This window comes from Drosophila mauritiana, chromosome 3R (genome assembly GCF_004382145.1).
Source record: "Drosophila mauritiana strain mau12 chromosome 3R, ASM438214v1, whole genome shotgun sequence".
In the NCBI taxonomy this organism is placed as follows: Eukaryota; Metazoa; Arthropoda; class Insecta; order Diptera; family Drosophilidae; genus Drosophila; species Drosophila mauritiana.
Genome location: NC_046670.1, coordinates 24265890 through 24290490, shown reverse-complemented (window position 1 = coordinate 24290490; position 24601 = coordinate 24265890). Strand labels below are relative to the sequence as shown.

The window sequence follows — 24601 nt, the reverse complement described above, 5'->3', positions numbered from 1 at the left end:
AAGCGACACTGATTAAAAAATTGTTTGACAAGAAATCAGCGCGACATTTGTCCAACTGGTGAGTGGAAAATGGAGCCAGGAGACTGCAGACTGTCGCCTGTTGACTGCCACTGCCAGTGGGATAAAAAACACTGAAGTGTCGCTGTTAATTCGGCGCAAATTTAATTGTCGGCTATAATTAAATTGATTTTCACTCCGGTAGCAAACTGCTGACTGGACCCATTGCTCCAATGACTACCGTGCGTTGGCCCGAAGTGGCGCCCAATCAGCCACCATTTCGCCGGCTTGCTTTTCATTTTGGAAAAACCTGGAAAAGCCAGCGCCTGCTCATTTTCTCTTTTTCTCTTCACAAAATTTGATTTATTTAAATCGGAATTACTGGGCTCTCTACGGCAAACATTTACGAATTTTTCTGCATCTGTCCAAATCCAAATATGTCCCTGGGACCCCGGGTTTCCCCAGAAGTATATACAAATATATATATATTTTTTTTTTTGGTGCGTGGGCAACGAAATTAAATTGCATTAAAAACACATAAAAATATTTTGGGCCAGCTCGTGTCAGGGGGAAATTTTCGAAGCGGCAAAGAAGCCATTGAAGTGTGTAGTATAGTGTAAATGTGTGTATGGGCCTAAGTTCTAAATCGGTGGTACCTAGCACAGAGGCGTGGGCTAGGGGGTTTCTAAGGAAATTCCTATTGGCTCTTCAATCTATAAATAGTATATTTCCTTAGTAAAAAATCAAGAGCATGATTTTATTTTGTGGTGCCTAAAGTAATGGTTGAGGGAATCCCCTTTTACCTGGTTTAGTGCTACGCCCCTGACCTCACCATAGTGCCCAGATGCCAGAGGGCCGAGTTCTGTGGTGCTGTTTCGAAAAACTGGCACAAATTCAAAAATGATTTTTACGCAATTTTACGACAACTTGAAAATGAACGCACTATAAATAAATAGCCCCCAGGTTTGGTCCGAGCTATTTGTATTCGGTATCTGTGTGTTACTTTCGTTGTTGTGCTGCTCCTGCTGCTGCTGCCTCTGACATGAGTCACAAAAGGCAGGCAGTCGCTGTCGCATGTTTACCTACGAACGAAATTCGCCCTGTGCATTTTAATTGAAAATAATAAACACGCGTGTAAATAATGTGCCATGCCCCTGTCAGACCCACAACGCAACCAGCACCCGGCATATTTGGCCCAGTTTTGAGGTGGCTGCTACTGCTGCTGCTTTTGTTGCTGCTCCTGTTTGCAGCCAAGCGAGCTGTGTCCTGTCGTGTCCTGTAGCTGCACCATGGCTCTTCTCGCCTCCTCCAAAACCTCCTCTCCAGCTGGAACTACAGCAACGGCTCGTGTTGCGCAGCATGTGTTGCATGTTGCAGCAGCAGCAGCAGGAGAAGGAGGAGCAGCCGCATCAGGAGCAGCAATGCCCCCGCTGTTGTTGCTGTGTCGGCGAAAAATATCCTGCAGCAAGTCGTTGCCATATTTTACTTTTTAAATGCCGTGCGGCTGCTTTGTGTGCCATTGCTGGCATTTTAATTTATTTGCTCATTTTCACTGTTTTCCAGTCTCAGTTTCAGTTTCGTTTTCCCTGCTCACTCTCAGCCCTTTCGACTGGTTGTTCTTGCGGTCCCTGGACACTTTTTTTGCCATCACAACCCAACACATTTCACAGCTCCAGTGAGCGATGGAGATTATGCTGACTAGTCCAGGGGAAGACATCCGGTATTCAATCCAGCTGCCGTTGACAGCGGAAAGTGTATTTGACTTTCGTCCTGGCACGTGGCCTGTTATTTTTGCATTTGGTCCAAAATTAAAAGCGCATAAATTTGTATAATTCATGGACATGTGTACCAGCTGCTGCGGCTGCTGCAATTCGTGCGGTGTGTTGGTGGGGCGTGGCCCACATTCTTCACACCCAGCGGCTTTTGTTTGGGTGGTCGTTGGTGGTGTAATTGGAATCAAGTAATTTACGCGCCATTAGAGCGACCTGTCGAACCTACTGGAGGTCATCCATCATCCTACCATCCAATTAACGTGGAATGAAATGGCCATTCACCATTCACCGCGCTTGCTATTGCGATTCCGTGTAATTGCGGTGCTCTGAAATTTTAATATGCCGCAAGTGGCATTCAATCAATTGCAATTAAAAAACTGTTTAAGCAAATAAATAATTAAACACAAACGGCCGGGCTGAGGGCCATAAATCAAGGAAATCAGCTTACAGCAACATTAACCAAAGCCGCAACTAATTTTCCCATTAATAATGCACATCCATGCATTTTGCCCCAATGGACTTTAATAGGATTTTAGTTTGGGCAAAGCGACTGCTGAACTGCGACCACATTCGCTCTCTGAATTTAATGCGTTGTTTAAATGCTCCTCCAGACTCTCGGAGTTAAGTCCCCGAAGCCGCCAGAAAGCCCGAGCAACAGTTGCGAGGCGAAAGAAGGCATAACCAGGAGTCAGGACAACGGAGGAAATAGCCAGGAAAAAAAACACAAAGAGAGCAGAAAAAACAGCCACGTAATGGCCGACAACAAGGACAACAAAGCGCTGACTGGAATATTTTTCGTATTTTATTATTAAATCACGTAGCCAGTGCAATACGGCGTCCAAAATGACAGCGAACGCATTTTAATTGAAAGCAAAGGCAACGCAACCAACGCCAAGAAGGTCCTTCTCGGTCTCTGAAAAATCGGAGGAAAAACGCTAAAGCCAACTTGAACCGATGATGTGGCACAAGCAGACGAATGGGGAAAGTGGGTGGTTAGTGGGTGGATGGTGAGGTGGCTTTTGGAAAAGCGGCGAGTGAGTCGCGCTTCTGCAAGAGACTTTGGCCGAGAAGTTTTCTAATTGAAAATGGCGTCGCAAAATTTAATTTGAAAACTTTCACTGCCAGGCCGGCAGAGTGGCCGCCTTCGCTGGCTGGCTGGCTGACCCACAACGACATCGACAACGACTTGCCGGATTTGTGAAAAATCCCCTGCTGAACTGTGAGAAAACTCTCGGACATTCTGGGGGAGTGGCTACTAATGTCCACCTGAAAACGAAGCACTTTCTAACACAAGAATGGCATTTTCGAATTGGACAAAATATTAAGCTATTTGTAATCCTATTTAAAACTGGCCTTAATAAACTGCTTCATAATATTCTTAAACATACTTATTTGAATTGTAAAAGAAGAATTTGCATTTGAGATTTTTCGTACAAGTGTATTATTGGCTCATGCACCTTTAAACACCTTTTAAAAATATCAAGTTTATAGCGTTTTTTCTATCAGTGCACACACTTGTTATTAATAAGCCTGCAAGAGAATGTTGGGGAACATTTCATTTCAGCGGGCCGCCAAGAAATATTTCGCCTAATTGAATCGCCTGGCGCGAACATTTGTTGCTCGACTTCTGCGGCGCCACGAATTCGCGACACTCACCCAAACACTTTGCCTTTAAATAATTCTAGCACATTTATTTTTTTACGCCTGTCCCCAGTGTAGGGAACTTCTTAATTTGTGCATTACCAGTGTTTTGGCCAAAACGAAGTAATGCAAACAAAGAGCACCGAACACAAGAGTCATGTACTCAGGTTAAGCACTTTTTGGGGTTTATTTGCCCTCAAAGATGGCGGCAACCGGAAGTGCACACATACAAGCACGCAGACAGAGACACACAGGAAAAGAAAAATACGCAGGGGCAAAGTCAAAGGCTGAAGCAGGGAAAACAAAACATTCTGGCATTTCTAATTATAAGTAAATATTCATACTCACATTTCTAGCAAAGAGAGAGTCAGCGTGTGTGTGTGAGTGAGTTAGTGTGCGAGTAAAGCACTTTAAAAGTTATTTACACACACACGCTGAATGGAGGCAACCATGTTAGGCAGTCCGTAATGCATGCTAAAAAGTGTGAGAAAGTACATTAGGGTCACTGACGACTTTGACTACACTACAAAGGGGCGTGGCAGGGGGCGTGACCCGACATCTGCTGGGTCAAAAAATGGGAGGAGCAGAAGGGGCGGACGAACCTCCGTCCGCAATGGCAACCACTTTCGCTCTCAACTTGCTACATTTTGTGGCAAGCAACTGTGTGTGTGTGCGCTCCTGTGTCTGTGTGTGTATGTTTGCCATAATGTACAATTTAAATGTAAACAATTTGGCCCAACGCGGCAAAGGCAGTCGTGGCATAAAAAGCAGTAAGTAAGGTCGGCCGTTCGAGGGCTGAGGAAATGAGAAAGCAGAGTCCGGCCGGAGTCTGAATGAAATATTTAAGAGGCAGTAGGAGCATCGAAGCGATCCCCTCTATATGGAGTGAAAAGGCATATGGCAAACTGGCGCAGTGTAGCATCTGCTGCCGCCGCTCTGAATAGTGAAACTCAAATATTTATCTTGGCAATTGCCTGTAATTTGGTTTAGTTCCGACTTGCCACCGTTCTAAATAAACTTTTCATTAGCAGCCCCATGCAGCAACCGCTCAGATACGCACACAAAAAAGGGCTAAGGATCGAGAGAGCGCAGGACACATGCATACATATACATTTATGCTGAGCTCGCCCTGATTTCAGTTAATTAACTAACTTATATTTTGCGTAATTGACTTTTATGTGCGTTTGGCAAACGTTTCAATCAAACCCCAACCACGCGTATGGAGCTCACCACCATCAACCATCCTACTTCTACCGTTTACCATTTACCATTCGCCAAGAAGACAAAGCCGCAACCGCAGAACAAAACCACACTGCGCATACAGTGCGTATGTGTAATGTGTTATCTATGTGCTATGTGCTACGTGTTATGTGTTATGTGTCAACCCCAATGGCCCGATCCGAATTCCATTCGCTTACGCTTTAAATATCAATTGAATAGAACCATTTGGCTGCAACAAAAAAAGTGTTTAAATATTGAAAGATTGCCAAATACCATTTTTTTCCCCCATTGTATTTGGCTACTGTTTACAATGACACGGCACACTTAATGCGCAGCCTGTGAGTCTAAGTTTATTTAGCCGAACGCTTTGTTGATTTTCTATTATTGTTCATGCAACACTTTCCGTTTGTCGTGGGTTTATTTTGCCTAAAGTTCATTAAACTATTGGCTTGCAGCCAACGTTCGCTTAAAAGAAAATCAATTAAATATACCCGCTGGCTGTATTACGTGGATATCTTAAACCCAGAGAGTGAATCTCGCCTTGAAGAGCCGCACAGGCCTCCTCCAACCACTGCATAATTAATGCAACGTTGTCTTGGGGCTCTGGCCTTGTGGCAGGCAGAACCCGAGGCACCGGCTTCCCAGCCAAATGGGGCACGAAAAGCTGCTGGCTGCTCTTGGTTTATGCATGCAAAGTAACACGTTGCGTATGCGCAATTTTTCCCTAGTAAACTTAAAGCTTTACGCGCCAGTGGGAAATGGTTAAATCGTAAAATAAAATAAAATACACTTTCTGTGTGTGCGGGTCTGGTTGAAATCCGCAGAGAGATCATCCGAAATGCATTTCCATTTTTCACTACATCGGAAAACGCATTCGAAAACACCCCATTGTCTTAATTGGAATTATAAAACAGCCATAAACACTCAACGATTTCGATGGAAATTAATTGATTCATGCCGTTGAGAGCCTGTCAAATGCACCGATGCACAAATGATGCGCTACCCAGAAACTCCCTCATGCAGTCAAAATTCCAATTGAGTGCTACAAGCTCTAGTCGCGCCCCCATTTATTCATCTTCATGGGTTAAGTAAATTACAAGTGGCTAAAAATAGGCGGAAATAATGTGATGTGTCAAAACAAAACATCAAAAACGAGGGAGGACCGCAGGTAGAGCCAGCTTGCCTTGGATCTTGGAACTTTTTGAAGGCACATCAAAGACGACGGCACATCGTCGTCGTCCGACTGCCAATAGAAGAATTAAATGCGGTCATAAATCATTGGGAACGGAGCGCTAACAACTCGGCAAATGCCAGAGGTAATTAAAAATAGATCTCAATCCCGGTGGAGCACATCAAAAAGTGCTCCCAGCGCCTTGCATAATTGGTCAGATGGGGGAGTTGGAGTTGAATTCCTTCTCATAGCCAGCAGGCCATGATTTAGATTTAGCCACTGCCATTTGGCCCCACAACACATCCGCATATCCGTATATCCGAGGCCATTCATATGGATTTACGGGTTAGGTGTCGTCTCCTCTCGTTTTGGCCACATATTTGCACAGTACGCCGCAAGCCAAAGCGTTGACAAATTGCAGCAGAGAATCCGGCAGAAGCAGCATTTTGCCAGCCATTTTGTTTGCCATTTTACTCAAGTTGTCAGCGAGTGCGCCGGAAAGTATGCAACTTATAACAAATGGCCAACTCGTTGGCTTTGCGGCCAAAAGAACACAGCTTACCACCGAGCTGCGCCCTGGGACTTCAATAATGTGCAAATATTTTTGCGCTGCTGCATACATTTTTTCCACCTTTTTTCGCTCGCTCTCTAATCCCATTTACTTGCGCTGAAAATCATCAAAGAGCAGCAAAAAACGGTAGCAAAAAAAAGAGTGTTTTCAAGTTTATTTCGCAAAATAAAAGCGAGGCCAGAGCATGGTGTCGCTTAAAATTAAGCCATAAAGGCTGAGCCGATCGAGTTCGGAATTTAAAGTGCATAAAAACCGAGCTGAGAGCAGAGCTCTGCTGCTCGGGGCAAGTTAAGCACACAGTTTTGCTTTAAGGAACCAGATAACGAGGCCTCCAAACGAAGCGACAGCCGCATTATTGTACAGGGGGAGCAAAAATAAAAGAAGCCGCTCAGGCGGAAACAATGTGGAAATTTTACAGGTTGCCCTGTCAAATAAAATAACACAAAACATGGGCCCAGCGCACAAATTCACAAGAAATCATTTTTTTCTGTTGAATCAAAAGCAAGGAAGCAAAATCCGGGGCAGGAGAAGCCGACAAGGACCAAAAAAGAAACATCAAGCTCGACAACGGCAAACGACGCTGGTGACGACAACCGGCGAACGGAAGCGTAGCAAGGACAATGCGACAACGGCGGTACAAGGCGGTGGGCGGCGGGCGGCAGTGGGCGTCGGAGGGCGTGGCCTGCCAGCAGGTGTGGGCAGGGTGGGGCGTTGACCGTATTCGGGTGAGCGGCGGTGGCGGGAGCGGGGCTGCCGCGATTGGCAAGCGGAAGCATTGTGTTAAAATAACAAACAATCAGCCGAATCATGCAGGAAGTGCAAATAATAAATAAATATATATCGCAGTGCGAGGCATTTCTCCAGGATCAACTTCGATTGCCGACGACAGCTAATAAAATAAAAGAAAAAGGGAAAAAATGCGTGGGAAATCAATATGCTCTTAAAAACACAGTAGAAATGAAATACGGAGAACAGCTAGCCATTTAATAATTTTTAAAAAAGGGTTTCAATAAATATTATGAAAATTTCAACAATTTTCATTTGCAGACCTTAAATGATATATATTCTTATGATATATAAAGATAGGCTTGCCAAATAACATGTACTGACCAATATTATGATTTATTTTATTTGATTTTTCCTTGTATGTTAGTTAGTTTTTAGGAGTTTCTTCAAGTGCAGCGCTATAATAAACCTTCTCTATCTTTCAGTACCCGCTCGATTGGTTTGGGCCGCTTTGGGCAAAACGGTGGAGCTGCCCTGCGATTTGACGCCGCCCACGTCGCAGGATTCGGTGAAGCTGCTGCTGTGGTTCAAGGACACCACGGGCATTCCTCTGTACAGGTGAGCGAAAACTACTGCTTTATATGTGCATACATCCCGGGGGTCACTGGTGCGCAATCATCCACTCCAAAAGCCTACGAGACAGCCATCCATCCATCCGTCCGTCCATCCGTCCGCTCGTCCATCCATCCATCAGTCCATCAGGAGCGTGAAATAATCGTCAGCATCCTTTTGCTACACCTTACGTGTTATTTTTTTCTCGCCGAGCGCTTTTGGCTTATTTCCGGCAGCTGCCACATGTGCGTACATCGCACAGCAGTGTATGTGTATGTGTGAGGTTGTTTTGGGGCAAGGATGCGCCCGTCATAATCCACTTTGTTATAATAAATGTAAAGCACATCCGATTACGGCTGTCGTTGCTAAAGTGTAGCAAATTTTCACGCACACACGCATATGGAGCCGTAGCCATCATGATATTTTCCAGCTTTTTTTCCATAAATTTGCGCTGATAAATTTTCAATATAAATTGTGGCAGCCAGCGTGTGCCCTGCATGCCAAGTGGCAAATGCCTTCCGACTTTGCGTGCCGCAGCCGGCAGCCGGGAAACACTCGCAAAACTCTCGGGAGCACTCATTAGAAGGGGTTTATGGATGGCAAAAGGGGGCCGGATCTGTGTCAGCCCAAGTCGTGCACGTGAAGTGGCCGGCACTCGATAATCATGAGCGGCAAAATGCAGCACGAGCCATGGCGCTGGCCACCCCAGAGTACTGAAATAAACTGAGTAATTTACTAAAACAGCAACAAATTACTGCAATTTGCGCAAAGCTGCCAAAGCCGCGGGGCAGGCGAAGGAGCCGGAATACATGAGCTCGTCCTGAAACACTCCACACTAAACTCCTGGCTCATGGTGTGCAAATTGAGCGTCATTTTTTATGGACCCAAATTATGCGAGGGGCGCTCGGTGGTGGGTGGCAAGGAGCCACGTCGGCCAACTTATGCTCTCTTCGCATATGCTTATTTATGAGATCTAATAATCGCTACATGCTGCCACGCCCCCTCACTTACACTTGTACTTTCATCACCCCCCCTAATTTTCCCCTTGCAGTCTGGACTCGCGGGGCGGAAACGTGAAGTTGGCGCCACATGCGGCCATAGCTAGCGATCTGGGGCAACGTCTGTTCTTCAGCATCGGCGATAATCCCAAGGATTCGCGCCTGCAGATCAACGATGTGAAGCCGGAGGACGGCGGCGTCTATCGGTGTCGCGTCGACTTCTTCAACTCACCAACGCGCAACTTCAGGCACAACCTGACCCTAGTTGGTAAGTAGCAATGGTGCGCATTATGAACAGGACTGACCACTAAAGTGGCATATTATCTTGCATCCATTTCAGTGCCTCCCGAGGAGCCGCGCATCTTCGATGCCCAGGGCAAGGAGATATCCCAGATGGCAGGACCCTTCCGAGAGGGCTATGAGCTCTTCCTCTGCTGTCAAGTGAGGGGCGGTAAGTTATCAGTTTCAAGTTGCAGGCTGTGCTTGTCAGGCAGCTTTTCATTAGCTGCATGGCGGAAAATATTGTTTTTAAATATTTAAATTAATTATTTACAAGAAATCGCTGTAGGATAGAAAAAAATATTACAAAAACTAGCTTTATTACGATAAACATAAATGGTATTTAATAGTGTAAGCTAAATGCAGCTTATATTTCCAGTCACAAAAAAATATTTTTTTTTGTTAATCCTCTTTAATTTCAACCCCCATTTTTTTTACTGTGCACTCGAACGTACTTTATGCGGTGGTTTGACCCACTTAACTGTCATGCGTTTCACTGTGTCTGTCAGCGCCACAGCAACCGCAGTCAGACGCATTGTTTACCATCGCACTCAGGAGTGTTAATTGCAACCGGTTGCAAGGATACTCCACACATCCTGCAGCAACTCACCGGGCGTTCTGCCCTCTCACTCTCGCTCCTTGCAGGACGACCCCCGCCCAAAGTCACCTGGTGGCGCGACGACACCGAGCTAATCGGCACCAGCCACACATCCGTGGAGGAGGGCGCCACCGTGATGGTTAATCAGCTGCTGATTGGAACCACCACGCGGGACTTCTACGGAATTCGCATCGAGTGCCGGGCGCAGGGAACTCGACTGGTGGATCCGGTCCGCAAGGATGTCACCGTGCAGGTTTACTGTGAGTCATCAACCCCACAATACGTCCAATAAACATTTGCCTTTCATTAAAACTCCGCCAGCTACTCGGCAATAAATAAAGTTTTGCATTTCACTTGATGCTGTGAAAACATTCGTTGATTAGCTGACTTGTTGACCAAAAGGTCCTTTTATTGAAATGCATTATATATTTTACATATGTATGTACCTTATACAATTGTACACTTTTCCGCAGTGAAACCGGTGCGCGTGAAGATTGCAACTCCCAACGAACTGCTGACCGCTGGCCAACCGATGCCCATTCGCTGCGAGTCCTGGGGCTCATACCCTGCGGCCAAGATCACCTGGCTGCTCGACGGCGAGCCCATCCGCAATGCCGAGGTCACCGTGCACAGCGACAAGGAGGTGAGTAAATGTCCCGGCCAAATTGCCCGAAAATGTCTGACTATTTTATGGAGCATGCTGCTCGGAGTGGGTAGCTGGGTGCGGAGAAAGTTTTCGTTTTTGTTGTCGTTCCCAGGACAACGCAACTTTGTGCCCGGAAAATTTGCTTCGAGCGTTTGACATTTGATAGCTGGCCGCAGTGCAGCAGGCACTTCTACAACGTTCACATCCCATATAACACTGTGCGGCGTTTAATAGCTCCAGATTCTCGGGGCAGCAACAAAGGCAACCGAGGCGACCACTGGGTGGCCCTAAATGCGAGCCGGGCAAACTTTTGCCGTCAGCCGCAGAGGGATAGACAAAAGGACGAAGGGACAAGTTGACTCTCCGCCAGCCGCCGCTTCTTTGATGAACTGCAATGGCGAAAAGTTTTGGCCAAACTGCACAAATTTGCACTCCATGCGGCCAAAGGCCAATGATTCGGCTAATGTGCGAATTTTTATTGGAATTCATCGTCCTTTGCGCTCGCATCTGCTGCAAAATGGTAGCGATTTTTTTCCCACTAAAGTTAGCATTTATCAGATCCTTTCGCCTAACCACTGAAGGTATTGGAGATGTCTCAGTTTTCGGCATCCATTAGTTGCCTTTTCCGTGGTGCCACTGGCTTTTTCGCTTTCTAATTATGCCATGTAAATGGATAGTTGCTGCCAAACGTCGCCAGGCATTAGTCAACTCGTGCATAACCGACTCGACTTCCAACTGAGGAACAGATTTCCACACACGAAGAGTCCTGCGCTTGTTAGTTTGCCTGGCCCGGCATCGATTGTTGCCAAAACGTGGCCCGACTTCGGGTCTTGGAGCTGGTCGATGTCGTAACTTAATACCCAGTTTGCCATGAGATCCTCTGCTCCGCTTCCACATCGCCTCTCCTACGGCTGACTGGGTAAACTGCTGCACAAGGACATCGGCTTAGCTCGAAATTCGAGTCATTATTTTCAAAGACCATGCTGCAAAATGCTACTCGAGTGGCCACAGCGCACACGAGGAGCTAACGAAGGACGCCTATCACACAGGGACATATGGCAGCTCTAAAGGAGTTTAAGTTTCAACTAAAAATCCGAAACATTTCACAGAAACATGATATATGGACTTCAGTACTATTGTATAGAGAACTAGGCAAAATACCATTATAATATAAAGAATATAAAATCCCAGTCACCAAAAAGCTCTGACAAAAGCGGCTTAAGAAATAATATTTAAGATTACATTTTTACCAACGTATCCTTTAGCTAATACGCCATCCTTTCTCTGCCATTTCTTTCCGCAGGACGGGAATATCACAACGAGTATCCTGACATTGAAGGTAACATCGGAGAACGATAATGCCGAGCTGACGTGTCGCGCCACGAATCCCTGGTTCTCCGGTGGCGCCATCGAGGACAAGCGCATCATCCGCGTGGCATGTGAGTACATACTCCAGTATATTCCTCCTCCTTTGCGACAGGTGAACTGGTAGACTGCTATGAGCAGCAGTGTGGCCGGTGGAATAAGGGCTGCTGGGTATTTGGGTCTGGGCTTGGGTCTGGGTGTGGGCTCTGAATCCGGGCCGTGGCCTTCGGAGGCTTTTGTGTATTCTTAGCACAACTGCCCAGGTCCTGGCCTATTTCAGTGTGCATGTGTGAGTTTCCGTGTGGGCTTGACCGAGGAAAGTCCAATTAGACGCATATTACGGCCGGAGCCAGCGTAATTTTATTAAGGCCAAAGGATCCAGAGGAGCCAACGGATCCGGATCGGAGCCAACCAAGTTGGCTGGAGGCCACATCAACCTGTTGGCCACCTCTTGCTAAGCCGCTTATAAAATGCAGTCAAGTTGACTTCAATGTCGTGTTCTTTGACTTGCCTTGATTAAATTTGCACCGTTATGTTTCTATTGCTTTCCTTTTTTTTTTTTGTTTGCTGGCCTCTATAATATTTGCAACATCCGCTTCCGACTTCCGCTTTACATTACTGCCCCCCACAGCTTTCGTTGAAGTTTTCTTGTAGGGCAGGGTGCACTGGGAAAAACAGGATAAGGATTAAGTTCGTATTTTAATAAGGATTATGCTTAAGTTTTTTTATTCCAAGGTTATATATAAGAAACTATTAAATAAAGGATGAAGTTTTTACTTACTTTTTGTTCTAATAAGGAATAGTACATTTTTGAAACGTGTATGTAATGAAGGAAATCTGAATTACCTGCACTCAAATCAGACCAGCAGTCGACTCGATTTGCCAGCTCTTCATTTTGTGTTTCGTTTTAATAATTCAGCATAAACGTCGGTTGGTTTTTCCGACCGTTCAGCCCACGTCATTGACATTTGCGAGCTGTAGCATAACCACTATAGTTCGTCCCGCTCCGCGCTCAACTTTTGGGGACGGCGGACAAAAGACTGGCTGGGGCCAAGTGGCGCCAAGAGTCTCCGGCGCGTATTAGATTTTTACAACCGTAACTAATAGTCCCATTTGGCGTGTGGTCAAGAGGACGAGGCCTGCCATGCCTCAGTCCGCAGGATGTAGAGCAGCTGGGGCTAAGTACATTACGCAATGCTGCCTGCCAGGAGTCGGAGTTCACCTCCTGGGCCATTGCCGTTTATTATTTTGACTTTTATTCAGCAATTCGCTGCGCTCATTAAGCCGGATGCCGCACTTACTTACTTACTAACTCTCCTTCCTCTGCTTCTTCCCAACAGATCCGCCCACGGTTTCGGTGCACTTGGCCAACGAGGATCCCAGCCGCCTGGTGACGCGGGCCGAGGGCCAGAATGTCACTTTCAAATGCCGGGCAGATGCCAGGCCGCCGGTAACCAGCTACTCCTGGTTCAAGAATGTAAGTAAGACCAACTGATTTGTCCCAATGCCCACTCCACTCAGCACTCCCACTCATCATCATCGTCCATTTTCACAAGCTGACGTGTATCAGACACTTTTCGAAATTTTTATTTTCAATTGTTGGTGCGAGGCCCCCAAGGCGTCCACATTCTTGTGGCTTTCTTTATAAGCAGACACTTTTGCGGTTTAATTTAATTTGGCAGGATGCTGTAAGAATGAAAATGCTTCGCATTCCTGCTGGGCACAAGGATAATGGTGGTCAGGAATAAATGCTCGGCTCATTTTTCAAACGTCTTATAATTGGCTCATGATGTTCATTGAAGTCCATTCGTGTTGCAAATTATTTAACTATTTATCATGCGACAAATAAACCGAAAACGATTGAGATTGCCCCAGACACAGTTGGATATTTTTGTGCTATTTTTGTGCCAATTATGTGCTGGCCAACCATTGTTGACCGCCTGACTGTGACTTTGTCTTGGGTTTTATTATTAAACCGCATGATTCTGACATCCTTTGACAGTTTTGTCCACATGGTCACATCATCATTTTTCATAACAAGCAAAAACCATAAACCCGAGCTCATATTTTTCCGACCTCTCATTCTCCGCTTTTGGTCGAGCAGTTAACAAATTGCCAAAATCATTTGTCCGACGAGGGGTGGCGTTTTGAAAAACTTCTCTTTATTTAGGGCACTTTGATTTTTGATTTTCGGTTCGCCCACTTCTGGCAGTGGCATTAATAGGCTACGGCTAAAATGAGCCAAGGAATTATGAAAAACGACTGGCCAAATGTGCGCAAAAAAGTTGTAAAGAGCCAACGTTCGACGTCAGTTTGGCATATATAGATTGTTATTATCAGACTGGTTTTCGCCAGCTTTCCTTGGCGTGGAAAACTTTTTTGCACTGGGTCAACTTAAAACTTTTCCGAGAGCTCATGCCCTCAAATGAATGAAATCCCAGCGAGGAATCGAATTAAAGCCACTTTCGAGCGAATACACAAATGAATGTGTGTTCCCAACTTTTCCGCTCGGCATTGTTAAATGCATTATGGCACAAGGGCCAATGCAATTACCGCCCTCCATCAGTGCAGTCATGGCTTTTTAATGAATTTTACAAATAATCAAATGATGCAGCATGGCCAATTTGCGGCGTATCTATAACGCGTGTTTCCACAGCGCAGAAATGCGATGGTGCAAATTAGCTGTCAATGATATGGAGCACACACACATGCCTACATAGGTGGGCAGGAGGGCGGAAGGAGCTTAAGCTATTTAAATTGCATTATTATTATTATTATTATGAATTAATTAAATGCATGTGCAAATGTCAGCGGGGATTTCGCTACTAAATGCATAATCGAATTATTCCATAGTCAAGCTGTGCTAATGGAGCATTTGCATCCGCATGGAGTCTCTTGTCCAGCGAAGCCAGCGACTGCGAAAAGCAGTTCAATGAGCAGTTCGAATCAAATGCCGAGTGTCAAATGCTGAATGCTAATGAGTCTGAGTCCGAAATGCCGAAAAATGCATTAATTTGATTTAATAAAATCCATTTATTATTCGACCCACTAAAAGACCGCATTAGGCGCCGGCAACCGCAGCGATTCACCCACATACCAAATGGGAAATGGCAAATAGCCGGGCGGGAAGCATTGGCTCCATTGTGGTTGCCATTTAGTGCTGCCAGTGATGGCCATGGGAATGGGGATGGGGCTGGTGATGGCGGTGACTGTGGGTGCTGTGGTCACTCGACAATGCAGGCGGCACCACCGCAATTTGTGCCATCTAAGACCAGCGGGACAAAACTTTTCGGCGCATGTGTGTGCACTGGAAAGCAAATAGGGGAAGCCCCCGTAAATTATACATCAAATGAAAAATATGTTCTCTAAATTAAAGAAACAAATAATCAATAAAAAATAAAAACGGAATATAAATCAAATTGAATTTAAGAAGCCAGAATTAAGTGTACTTATTTTTAACCACGCTCATACTTCATTTTGATTTCATCGCTTAGCTTAAAGTTTAGAGTGGCTTAAGCAGCTTGGCCCCCTAAAAATGGATTCCATAACCCCATGAGGACCGCAACAGCCCGTTCAGTACCGAAATAATAACCCCTTCTTCACATTTCAGGGCATGCGAATGTCGGGCGAGAGCACGGAAATAATGCACTTGACGCAATTGGAGAGGGAAAGTGCGGGGGCGTACGCCTGCGGGGCCACAAATACGGAGGGCGAGACCCGGAGTTCGAGCCTCACTTTAAAAGTGCAGTGTAAGTACGACTTGCGAAATAAAATATACACAAACTATATGGTTGGTTGGAGGGGGAGGGGTTGGCAGCACGACGTGATGAAATAACATGGCGAGCCGGAAACGGAAGCTGCAGAATAAAATCAAAATCAACAAGCAATGGCTGCGGGGAATGGGAGTTTGCAACTTTTTGGGGCAACGGCGGATGGGGAAATTGCTTAGAAATGATGCATGACCGTCGCTAACTTCATCTGTAACTGTCGGCGTTTGTTGCCCGCTTGTTTACAATTGTAAAATTTCTGAAATTCCCGCTGCCGCTGGCCTAAACAACCGCCATTGATTTATACACACGCACAGACAAAACTTTCGCCTATAAATCCAGCACTCGCAATTTTCCAGCGCTCGCCCAAAAAACTTTTCATAAACCTTACGGTTTGCAACGAACCGATTTTTTTCACAGCCTCGGGTCGAATTTCCCCTGCCTTTGCCATTTTTTGAGGTGATTAATGTGGATTTCATATACTACTGCTCGCACAAGCGATTTGGTTGCATAAATCAGAGGCAAAGCTGCACAATCGACGAAGGAACACGAGTTGTTCTTAAGTACACTATTTGGCCGGGCTCGTGTACCCACATATGGCATTTGCCATCCGCATACAATCTCGAGAATGGGATCCTAGAGAGCGATGTTGCGTGGCCCATTGTTGGCCGCATTTATTGTGTTGTCAGCTTACAAGTAAGGGAAAAAGAAACGTCTTTTCATGTTGCCAACGCTGGAAAGCCGGAAAACTGCCACGTCTTTTTGGCTGCCACTTTGAAGATGTGAAATGCATTTCTGCTAGGTCCCCTACTCGAGGACCTACGACAGTTTAAGTAGTTTATATTTGAAATTATGAAAGTTTTGCGGAGAGAGTCATCTTTGCATTGAGTTTGGGCTTTAGGTAACTTTACCCATATTTGGGCACACACACAGGCGCAATCTTTCCACAGCAACAAGTTCGCAGACAGATGGCTTAAGAATGCTGAATGCTGAAATGCAGCCGCCTTGTGATAAAAGCCAAGAACGTAGTAATGAAGCTTCGAATGTTTATCCGCCTCGGCGTGACTCACATTTTAAAGGCGGCTTTCAGCACACAATCTGTGATACTGGAATACTGGGATACCCGAGTATTCAAACAGACAGACACATTTCCCTGCGGGCCAAAGGCAGTGCTTCCGCATATCTGCTCCCATTTCACAGCCAAGTGAAAGTAAACGCCGAGCGACTCGCTTTTCTTTCGATACCTGGCACACAGATTTCCTCGCTAAGCTACACATAAAATAAATATAAAAAAAAGAGAAGGACTGGATAAGCAAAAAAATATAAGAACCTGGAGAACACGAACCCCCTCGTTCGCGAAACGGAAACATGTTAATTACTATGCTCAAGGCTATGTAGCTGGCTCGACTTCCCTTTGGACTCACCAGCCTCTCGTTCTTGCCTCATATTTTTGTGTGTATTTTGAGGGGTTGAGGGGGCTGCTGGGGTGGATGGGTGGATGGGGTCCACATCCCCCCGAGAGTGGGCGGCAGTTGTTTGCGCTCCGACGGGGGTGGTCTGAACGAATTTAAAATGGAAACTTTTTGCTGCCTAACAACTCGATTCGGTGTATATTTATGAAGCTCCCGATTCGCTCGTCTCGTCCTTTTCAGTCTCCCCGCGCTGTAAATCGGGCACCGAACAAACCTCCATTGGAGCCGTCAGCCTTCACTCGATCCTGGTCAAATGCGAGGTGGATGCCGATCCGCCGGACTCCGTGCGCTTCAGTTGGACCTACAACAATACCCGGAACGTGTCGCCGGTAAGTCAGCTCACAAATACTATTTTCTCGTGGGGCACAGTCAAAAAAATCTATGTTTAAACTATAGATATTACCTATAAATATATAAATGTAAGCTATCAGCTAACCCTTTTCAATGCGTCATGTTATCAATTGGTATAACAATTGAAATTTAATTGATTTCGTAAAATACACTGATTGTTGTTCGGCATCAAGTTCAAAGGAGCTATTTCTCCGTGCATCGGACTGGGGCAAAGGTACATGCCTCGTCCGGAATCCAAACCGAACTTATTGTGTCTGTAATTATGCCGGGAAACGTGCTGCAGCCGGAGCCTTTGGCCCGACTGTCGCAATTACTCGGAATTCCAGCCAGCCAGCCAGTCGGTGCGGAGGAATAGAAGGGGGTAGGAACAGATAGGTGGCATGGGTGGTATGGTGCCAAGTTCGAAGTCGGGTGCTATTAGCAGAACTTGTGCTAAATACTCGAGGGTTGTCTGGGATTTTCGTTCGACAATTCAGAGCAGAGGAACAATGGTTGAGGTAGGGAATCGGGCGCCGTACGTGACTGAATTAAAATTTAATCAAAATGTATAAATTCGGAATGGTGGGGCAAACATAGCGACGTTCGAGGGAATTTAAAATGCAAACCGTTTAGGTGCAAAACGGAGGACTGCAGAGCTGGCAGAAAATGGCAAAAAAACGGAAAAAAATGGGGAGAAAAACAGATGGAGGAGGAAAAATACCAGAGTGGCTGACCAAACGAACCGAAAGACTTGCATATGTAAGTCGACATTCCTTGAAACGTCGGTTCTGGGACAGCTGTGCACAATAAATAAAGTAATTCATTTACCGCAAAAGTTATTTGAAAATCTGCACGAAACCCGATGCCCGGCTGGCCACAGGATGACTTACTCCGTCTCCAGCTCGATTCGTTTGGCTTGCAATAAAAACTTATTTGCCTTCAAATATTTATGCCCACCCGAACTGGGATTCGTTTTTGGTTGGATGCGGATGCTCTGGGTTTGCTTTGATTTCAATTCGATTTGGTTCGCTGCGAGTCGAGTGGGGTGGGGTAGTGCATCTGATCCTTCTGCCTACGTTCGCACAATGAAGCCGCCCTAATCCCCGTCTGTTTACCCTACATTACAGGTGCTCAACTCGAGGATACAGTCGAACGGACTGGCCAGCACGGTGACGTACCTGCCCCAAACGGACTCCGAGTTAATAACGCTGGCCTGCTGGGCCAGCAATGCTGTGGGCCGCCAAACGACGCCCTGTCTGGTGCACATCCTGCCGGCAAGTAAGTGGAACTGGGAGTGGCGGAATACTGCTCCTCCTACGCCTCCCCTCCTGCTCAAGTCGAGTCGAGGAAGTTGTTGCCACAAGATGCCGGCACTTACCTCCATCTTCGCCGCAATTTAAACAGTACTGGTGTCGGCATTGCCACCGGTGTCGGTGTCGGAGCCGTAGACGTAGCCGGAGTCCTCCGTCCGCCTTCCTCCACCCGGACTATCTCTTATGCACACATAAGGATCTACTTACATAATTGGCGAGCGTGTGCCGGGTGCAGGACGGGATGGACTGGAAGGACTGGGTGGCATTGCCGTCGCCGGCACCGGTGTAGTTTGCCAAAATGTTGCCAAATAATCCGCAGGTTGAACTGCCAGCCGTTGCCTCAGGACCTGGCCAACTTCGATGGTTATTAATGCAAAGTACACAGAAGCGTGGTGATGCACTCAGGGAAAGTGTGGCTCCTAAATAATGTGCTAATTCTTAAGAATATATTCGCTTAGTTACATTTATATCAATATCAAATCACCATTTGATAGTTGCTAAAATATGTTTTTTTTCGCTATTTTATAGAAAGCTCTTTCACTTCACCCTAAGTTTGTTAGGATTTTAAGGACAGCATAGAATTATAGACCAATTGAGTTACCCCCACTTTGTGCATCGCACCCTTGGGCCAAAATTAAAGCTGACTTAATAATTTTAGGGGCGTAGTCGCCGGTCCTTATTTTTGTTTTAACGGGGCAACGCCTTCATTTGCGGAAAAGTGGCGCTTTAAGGCGACAGGAGCTGCGTTTAAATGCAATTACGGATGGGGTGGCCGTTGGGCCATTAAGCCCCGGCTTGTCTATGACTATGACTAACTGCTATCAGGATACCCTCTCATCCCGCCTTTTTCATTGGAACCTTTTCCGCAGACACTCCGGAGGCACCGAAGGCATGCGAATTGCGCAACGACACCGTCCTGGAGGTGGTTTGTGTGGCGGGCAGCGACGGAGGACTCTCGCAGTACTTCATGCTGGAGGTGGTGGGCGGGGACCCACTCTACTCTGGAGATCCGGGTGGATCGGCGGGCCAGGGACGAGGCCAGTTCAGCGAGGCCATCGGCCTGGGCGACAACGAGATATCCACGCTGAATGATCAGGTGAGTGGTGCTGCCTGCATCTGGATTCGCCCGAATCCAGTTAGTCTAAGTTGATAAGTTCCGGCAGGGTAAACGCAAATTGCTCAATTAAATTAAAATTTACTCACGGTTCGGCAAACAGCCGGCAGCTAGAAGCGAAACAGAATCAGAATCAGATACAGATACAGAATCAGCTTCAGATTCAGAATCGGGCTGAATGTAGGATAGATCTGAGAGTGTGGAGCCGAGAGAGTGTGCAATAATTCACTTGAAATCCATATGGTCAATTAGTGTGCATGTCCTTTGACTTTTCTGCTTGAATTATTAATAAGTATTTTGGGGGCTGCCATGGGGGTGCAGCATTGCCGTGGGTTTTCTTCAGCTCAACTCGAGTGTAAAAGGGACAACATAATTAATGCTGTGGGGTTCGGTTCCCAGGTCCGATGATTTTACCCTTTGTCCAGCCACTCGGGGAGTGCATGCTGAGTTATTAAATTATCTCTGTCACTCCTAGATGGGGAGTATCATATGAAAATTTCATTTCATTTCGTTTGGCTGCTCTCAACAGCCTTGATGAAGCGCTGAAGCTGGCCGGGCGAGTTTATTAGCAAAGTAGCCAAGCGCAAAGCTCATCACGAGGATGGTCATGAAAATGAAAATGAAAATGAAAATGGTACGACGATGATGACCGTGGTGATGATGATGGCTCGACATCATCTCCGGACTCTGACCCACGCCCTGCTTGGTCCTTTGGCAGGCAGCTTTAAAGTTTCATGCTAGATAAAGGACACACACACTCGCAAATGGGCCGTGGGGGGAGTGAGGTTGGAAAAGTGCCGCAAGGACAACATAAATTACTTACGCTTACTTGAGTGGGAATTTGTGCGTAACCAACGAAGCTCACTCGATTGTGTCCCATTACGGCAAACGGATATTCAGTTTTAAATTTTAGACAGTGTCCTGTTTCTGTTTCTGTGTCAGTTTCTGTTGCTCTTTCTCCGTGCGATTTCTCCGTGGGCATCCGTACAGTTGTGCCTCCGTATTTTTCAGGCATGAGCAATTATTTATGCGTTGGGTCTGCGAATGGGACAGAAAAGTTAAAAATACATGGCATATCTTGCAGCGTGTGGCGAGTGAATTATAAATGCGCCTCTTGTCATGCCCGCATCCCAATTCAGCCAAAACCTATATATATATATATTGCTATATAACATAAATGTCTATAATTCCAGGCGACATCTGCACCCATCTTCCGCATGCAGGAGAACAGTCCACAGTTTCGTTTGAATAATTTAGAGCCGGGACGTGAATATCAATTTTTAGTTTACGCCGTCAACGCCAAAGGACGAAGCGAGCCGCCGGTGGTGATTGAGAATGTACGCGTGGCCGCCCAACTGGGACCATATGGTGAGTGCCCCAATCCCCAATCCCCGAGTGTGATCCCGTCCTGTCCTGTCTTCTGTCTTCTGTCCTGTTTTTCCCCGAAGAAAAGCGACCCGATACTTCACAGTTGAGATGCGGAAGCTCAAAAACAAAAAAAGGCAGAACTCTCCTGCTAATCACATAAAGAGCACAAGTTATGGCCACCCGAGTTGCTAGTTTGTGGGTCACTTCTTTACCAAGGCCAATACCAAATACCCAAAAACCTGAACATGGAACTGAAACCGAAGCCGAAACTGAACTCAAAGTGGAACCCTTGAACAGCTGAGGACGGAACTGTCTAATTCAACGCTTGACTGCATTTTCAAATCAACGCAAGTTCGGGGAAATCGTCTTCAATCAGCCGCCGCGAAAAGTTCGCACATGGCGTCACAGGGACACTGGGATACGGGGATGCCCTTAGAGCGCAAGTAGATGCGAGCCTGAAGACTGCCTAACTGCCTCTCGAGCTGGGATGCCAGTGCCACCCCAAAGGACGAGACGCCCTTTTCTAATCCACTGACTGAGTTATGCAGTGGAGCGGAAAGCATTTCAGCATTTTCCATCAATTCTTTGAGTGGGGCACACGCATATTACGTATACGCAGGGGCGTGTCGCAACAGCCTCTTCATTTTGCTCCTGCCTAACGACATAATGCGACTGCCGCCTGTCGCTGTGTGCGTACATGTGAGGTCCTGTGTGTGCGCGCCTGTGCGTATGTGTGCGTATGTGTTTGTGTGTGCCAAGCGTAAGCGGAATTGCTTCAATTTTCGTTTTGCTTAACGGCCACCGTAGACACTTTTCTTTTATTGTTCCTTTCGCCATTCGCAGCTCTCTCAGCTCGCACACAACTACGACGAGCACGACAACAATGTTGTCATTATTTTCATGCTGATTTTTATTTTTATCTGCATTTCCATTACCATTTCCACTTCCATTTTCCCTCCTCTGGCCATTTTCATTTCGCTTTTCGTGCGCTTCCTTCGCCCAGTTAGCCATAAATCAGTCATATTGCCCGATTTAATGGGGCTAATTGCATTTGATACGCAAATCTTCGATTAAGCTCACTCACTAGATTTTCGGAGCGCACTCAATTCGCTGGCGAAACCTATTTACATGAAACAACAGCTGCCCGGCTTTTCTCGTCGAGTTACTTATGTATGTTAATGGGCTGCCGCAGACTCGTAAATTCGGCCTCTGTGATTACACAACCGAGACTATGGACTCGGCAATTCCTATTTCGGTGGCTGGGGATCCTTCTAATTTATGCGGAATTTTAACAGCCACCTACGAGCCCACGCAGGTTTTTATTCTCGCCGGCATATGTGGGCCGATAAATTGCGAAGCCGTGGGTCGTTGCCACAAAACCAGATTCAAGAATATAAATAAAATGAAGCCAAATCAGCTGACGCTGATTTAAATCAGTTTACGCAGAACTCATCAAGAGAATTTATTACACTTTGCGCCGGGTAAGGAAAACGTGAAAAATATCAGGCAAAGTGGCCACTTGAGCCGGGAAAAAAGCATCAAAGCCGTATAAATAAGGAAAACAATGCTGGGAAAGGCAAAACGAAGGAGCAAACTGATTAAAAAACCGCCTGAGATGCCGTGAACCATGGCATCAGAAGCCAGCCGATTCCAGCCGATCCAGATGCAGTGCAAAAGGCCGGGCAATAACAAAAATTAAATTGAGCCGCAGGTGTAGGCAATTTCCACTCAAACGCTCACTTCAAAAGCCACGACGATGGGACGGAGCAAGGAGCAGGTCATGAAAATCTGAAAACCAGAAAACCTGAAGGTATGGAGCTGGTCCTGGCAATGTTTCAATTCGGAGGCCGTTGCTTTGACGGCCCGCAAATGGAGCGGAAACGCTTGGATGCCAACGAAAATGGAGGGGCTGGCATTAACGAATGTCTGGCATAAATCTTGCCCGGGGATCATCTTACAATCAGTTTGGCCCGGGCCCTGGGATCTGGGCCGTGGGGCTTGGCTCGCACATTATGTTGCAATTTCCGCTGGCTGGAAATCTAATAAATATAAACAATGCCTCACATGTTGCTCATAATTGCCGGGGCTTTGCGGCAAGTGCCATCAGGTCTAATCGCTGGTAATAAGTGGCCAGAATGGCCTTTGATTTTCATAATTTCTCCTCCGCAGCAGCCACTATTTATCATATCACCAGATCTCCCATAACGGAGCACCCAGCGCTTTTGGCTAATTTCGATTTTCAACCCAATTGGCCCGCTCACAAGGGTCGCAAAGGGAAAACACAATAAGCAAACAGTCAAAAGCAATCAGTTAGGCAAAAGAACACGGCAGAGCACAGCAAAACAAATAAATAAATAAACGGCAGCGAGGCAAACAGAAATCAGCAGGAGCATCAAACTAATTCCGAGCAAATAACAAATCATTGCTAGGAGCCCTCAAACTATCAGATGCTCCACCTACGATCCATGTTGATGCACTCGGAAAAGTAAACGCGGTAATCGAACACTCAAGGAGCTTTGCAAGCAACGGCAAATAGTACATGTTAAATATTAAAATGAACCTTTAGTCCTTTTTTTTTTGTTCAGTGTAGTAATAGTATCCCCCTTTTCTCCTTCCAGACGAATCCATTCTGTCCGAGGACCCAACGCCCGCAGAAACAACGCATCATGGAGGCGGCGGCGTGGGTGGCAGCGGGAGCTCCAGCGGCCTGGGCACCGGCGCCAGCACGGGCAGCGGTCCGGAGAAGCAATCGACGCTGCTGATACTCGCCGCCGTCGTGGTGATAGGCGCCGTCGTGGTGACGTCAATTATCGTGGCCGGCATCGTCGTGGTCTGCCGGCACAGGCCGCGGCCACCTGAGCCGCAGGAGGTGCGCAAGAGCATGCGGTGAGTCCGGGAGCCCTTTGTTTTGTGGTCTTCACATTCACATCCACATCCATCCGGAAGCTGGGAAAACTAATAATGAAATTGTTGGCCGCGCGTGTGTGTGTATGTGTGTGCAGAAATAATTACTGAATTATTTATGTGGGGCACGTGACTGACGTGGCGAGGATGAAGGAAAGCCGCGTGGAAGTTGTGGGCGGAAAACGTAGCATACTTTCTTGCGCATTCCACGCTTATGACTATTACGCAGAAAGTAATTAAATGACAGCCGCGCAGAAATGGCCGCTCAATCAATGGGGCTCCACTTTAAACTCACCTGCCGGCAGAAAGGTTAAAAGGCCAATCCGGACCTGATGGTAAATGTCGGGTTCATTAAGACGATCGCCTAAGCACTTTGAGGCCGCCAATCGATTAGAGCCGAGCACGCACCTGCCCAGTAAATTATGCTTAGTCTGTAATTAAATTAATTAAACCTGCACCTGACGACCGGCCGGGCAGCCCAGCAGGGTCAAAGTCCAACGGAAAAGAATGGCCGTAAACGAGGTCCGGAAACGAGGCAGCCGCACAAGTTAGAGTTTCCATTTAAGATAGGAAATCAGCGCTGTATCTGCGAAAGGGTCGCGCCCCGTGGGTGGATAATTAAGCAGCTGCTTAGCTGACGTACTCGTCCCTACCACCCCCCTTTCGCCTGCCGGCTAATGAAAAATAAACACAGAGCACCGCCTGCTTTTGTATCGACGTGGTACAGGTCCAATGC

General features: G+C 46.6%; 1 protein-coding gene across 4 annotated transcripts in view; it reads left to right on the top strand.

Moving 5' to 3' along the window:
* The window catches only part of LOC117142929 (nephrin), a 64926-nt gene that overhangs the window by 32043 nt on the left and 8282 nt on the right, over positions 1-24601 (top strand). For all 4 annotated transcript variants that reach the window (XM_033307228.1, XM_033307230.1, XM_033307229.1 and 1 more), the window contains exons 3-15: positions 7585-7717; positions 8763-8977; positions 9050-9160; positions 9634-9846; positions 10060-10229; positions 11536-11671; positions 12938-13074; positions 15208-15346; positions 17017-17165; positions 18294-18444; positions 19349-19575; positions 20787-20961; positions 23580-23847. In XM_033307228.1, coding sequence (XP_033163119.1) covers positions 7585-7717; positions 8763-8977; positions 9050-9160; positions 9634-9846; positions 10060-10229; positions 11536-11671; positions 12938-13074; positions 15208-15346; positions 17017-17165; positions 18294-18444; positions 19349-19575; positions 20787-20961; positions 23580-23847 — 2224 coding nt within the window. The remainder of the gene's footprint in view (positions 1-7584; positions 7718-8762; positions 8978-9049; positions 9161-9633; positions 9847-10059; positions 10230-11535; positions 11672-12937; positions 13075-15207; positions 15347-17016; positions 17166-18293; positions 18445-19348; positions 19576-20786; positions 20962-23579; positions 23848-24601) is intronic.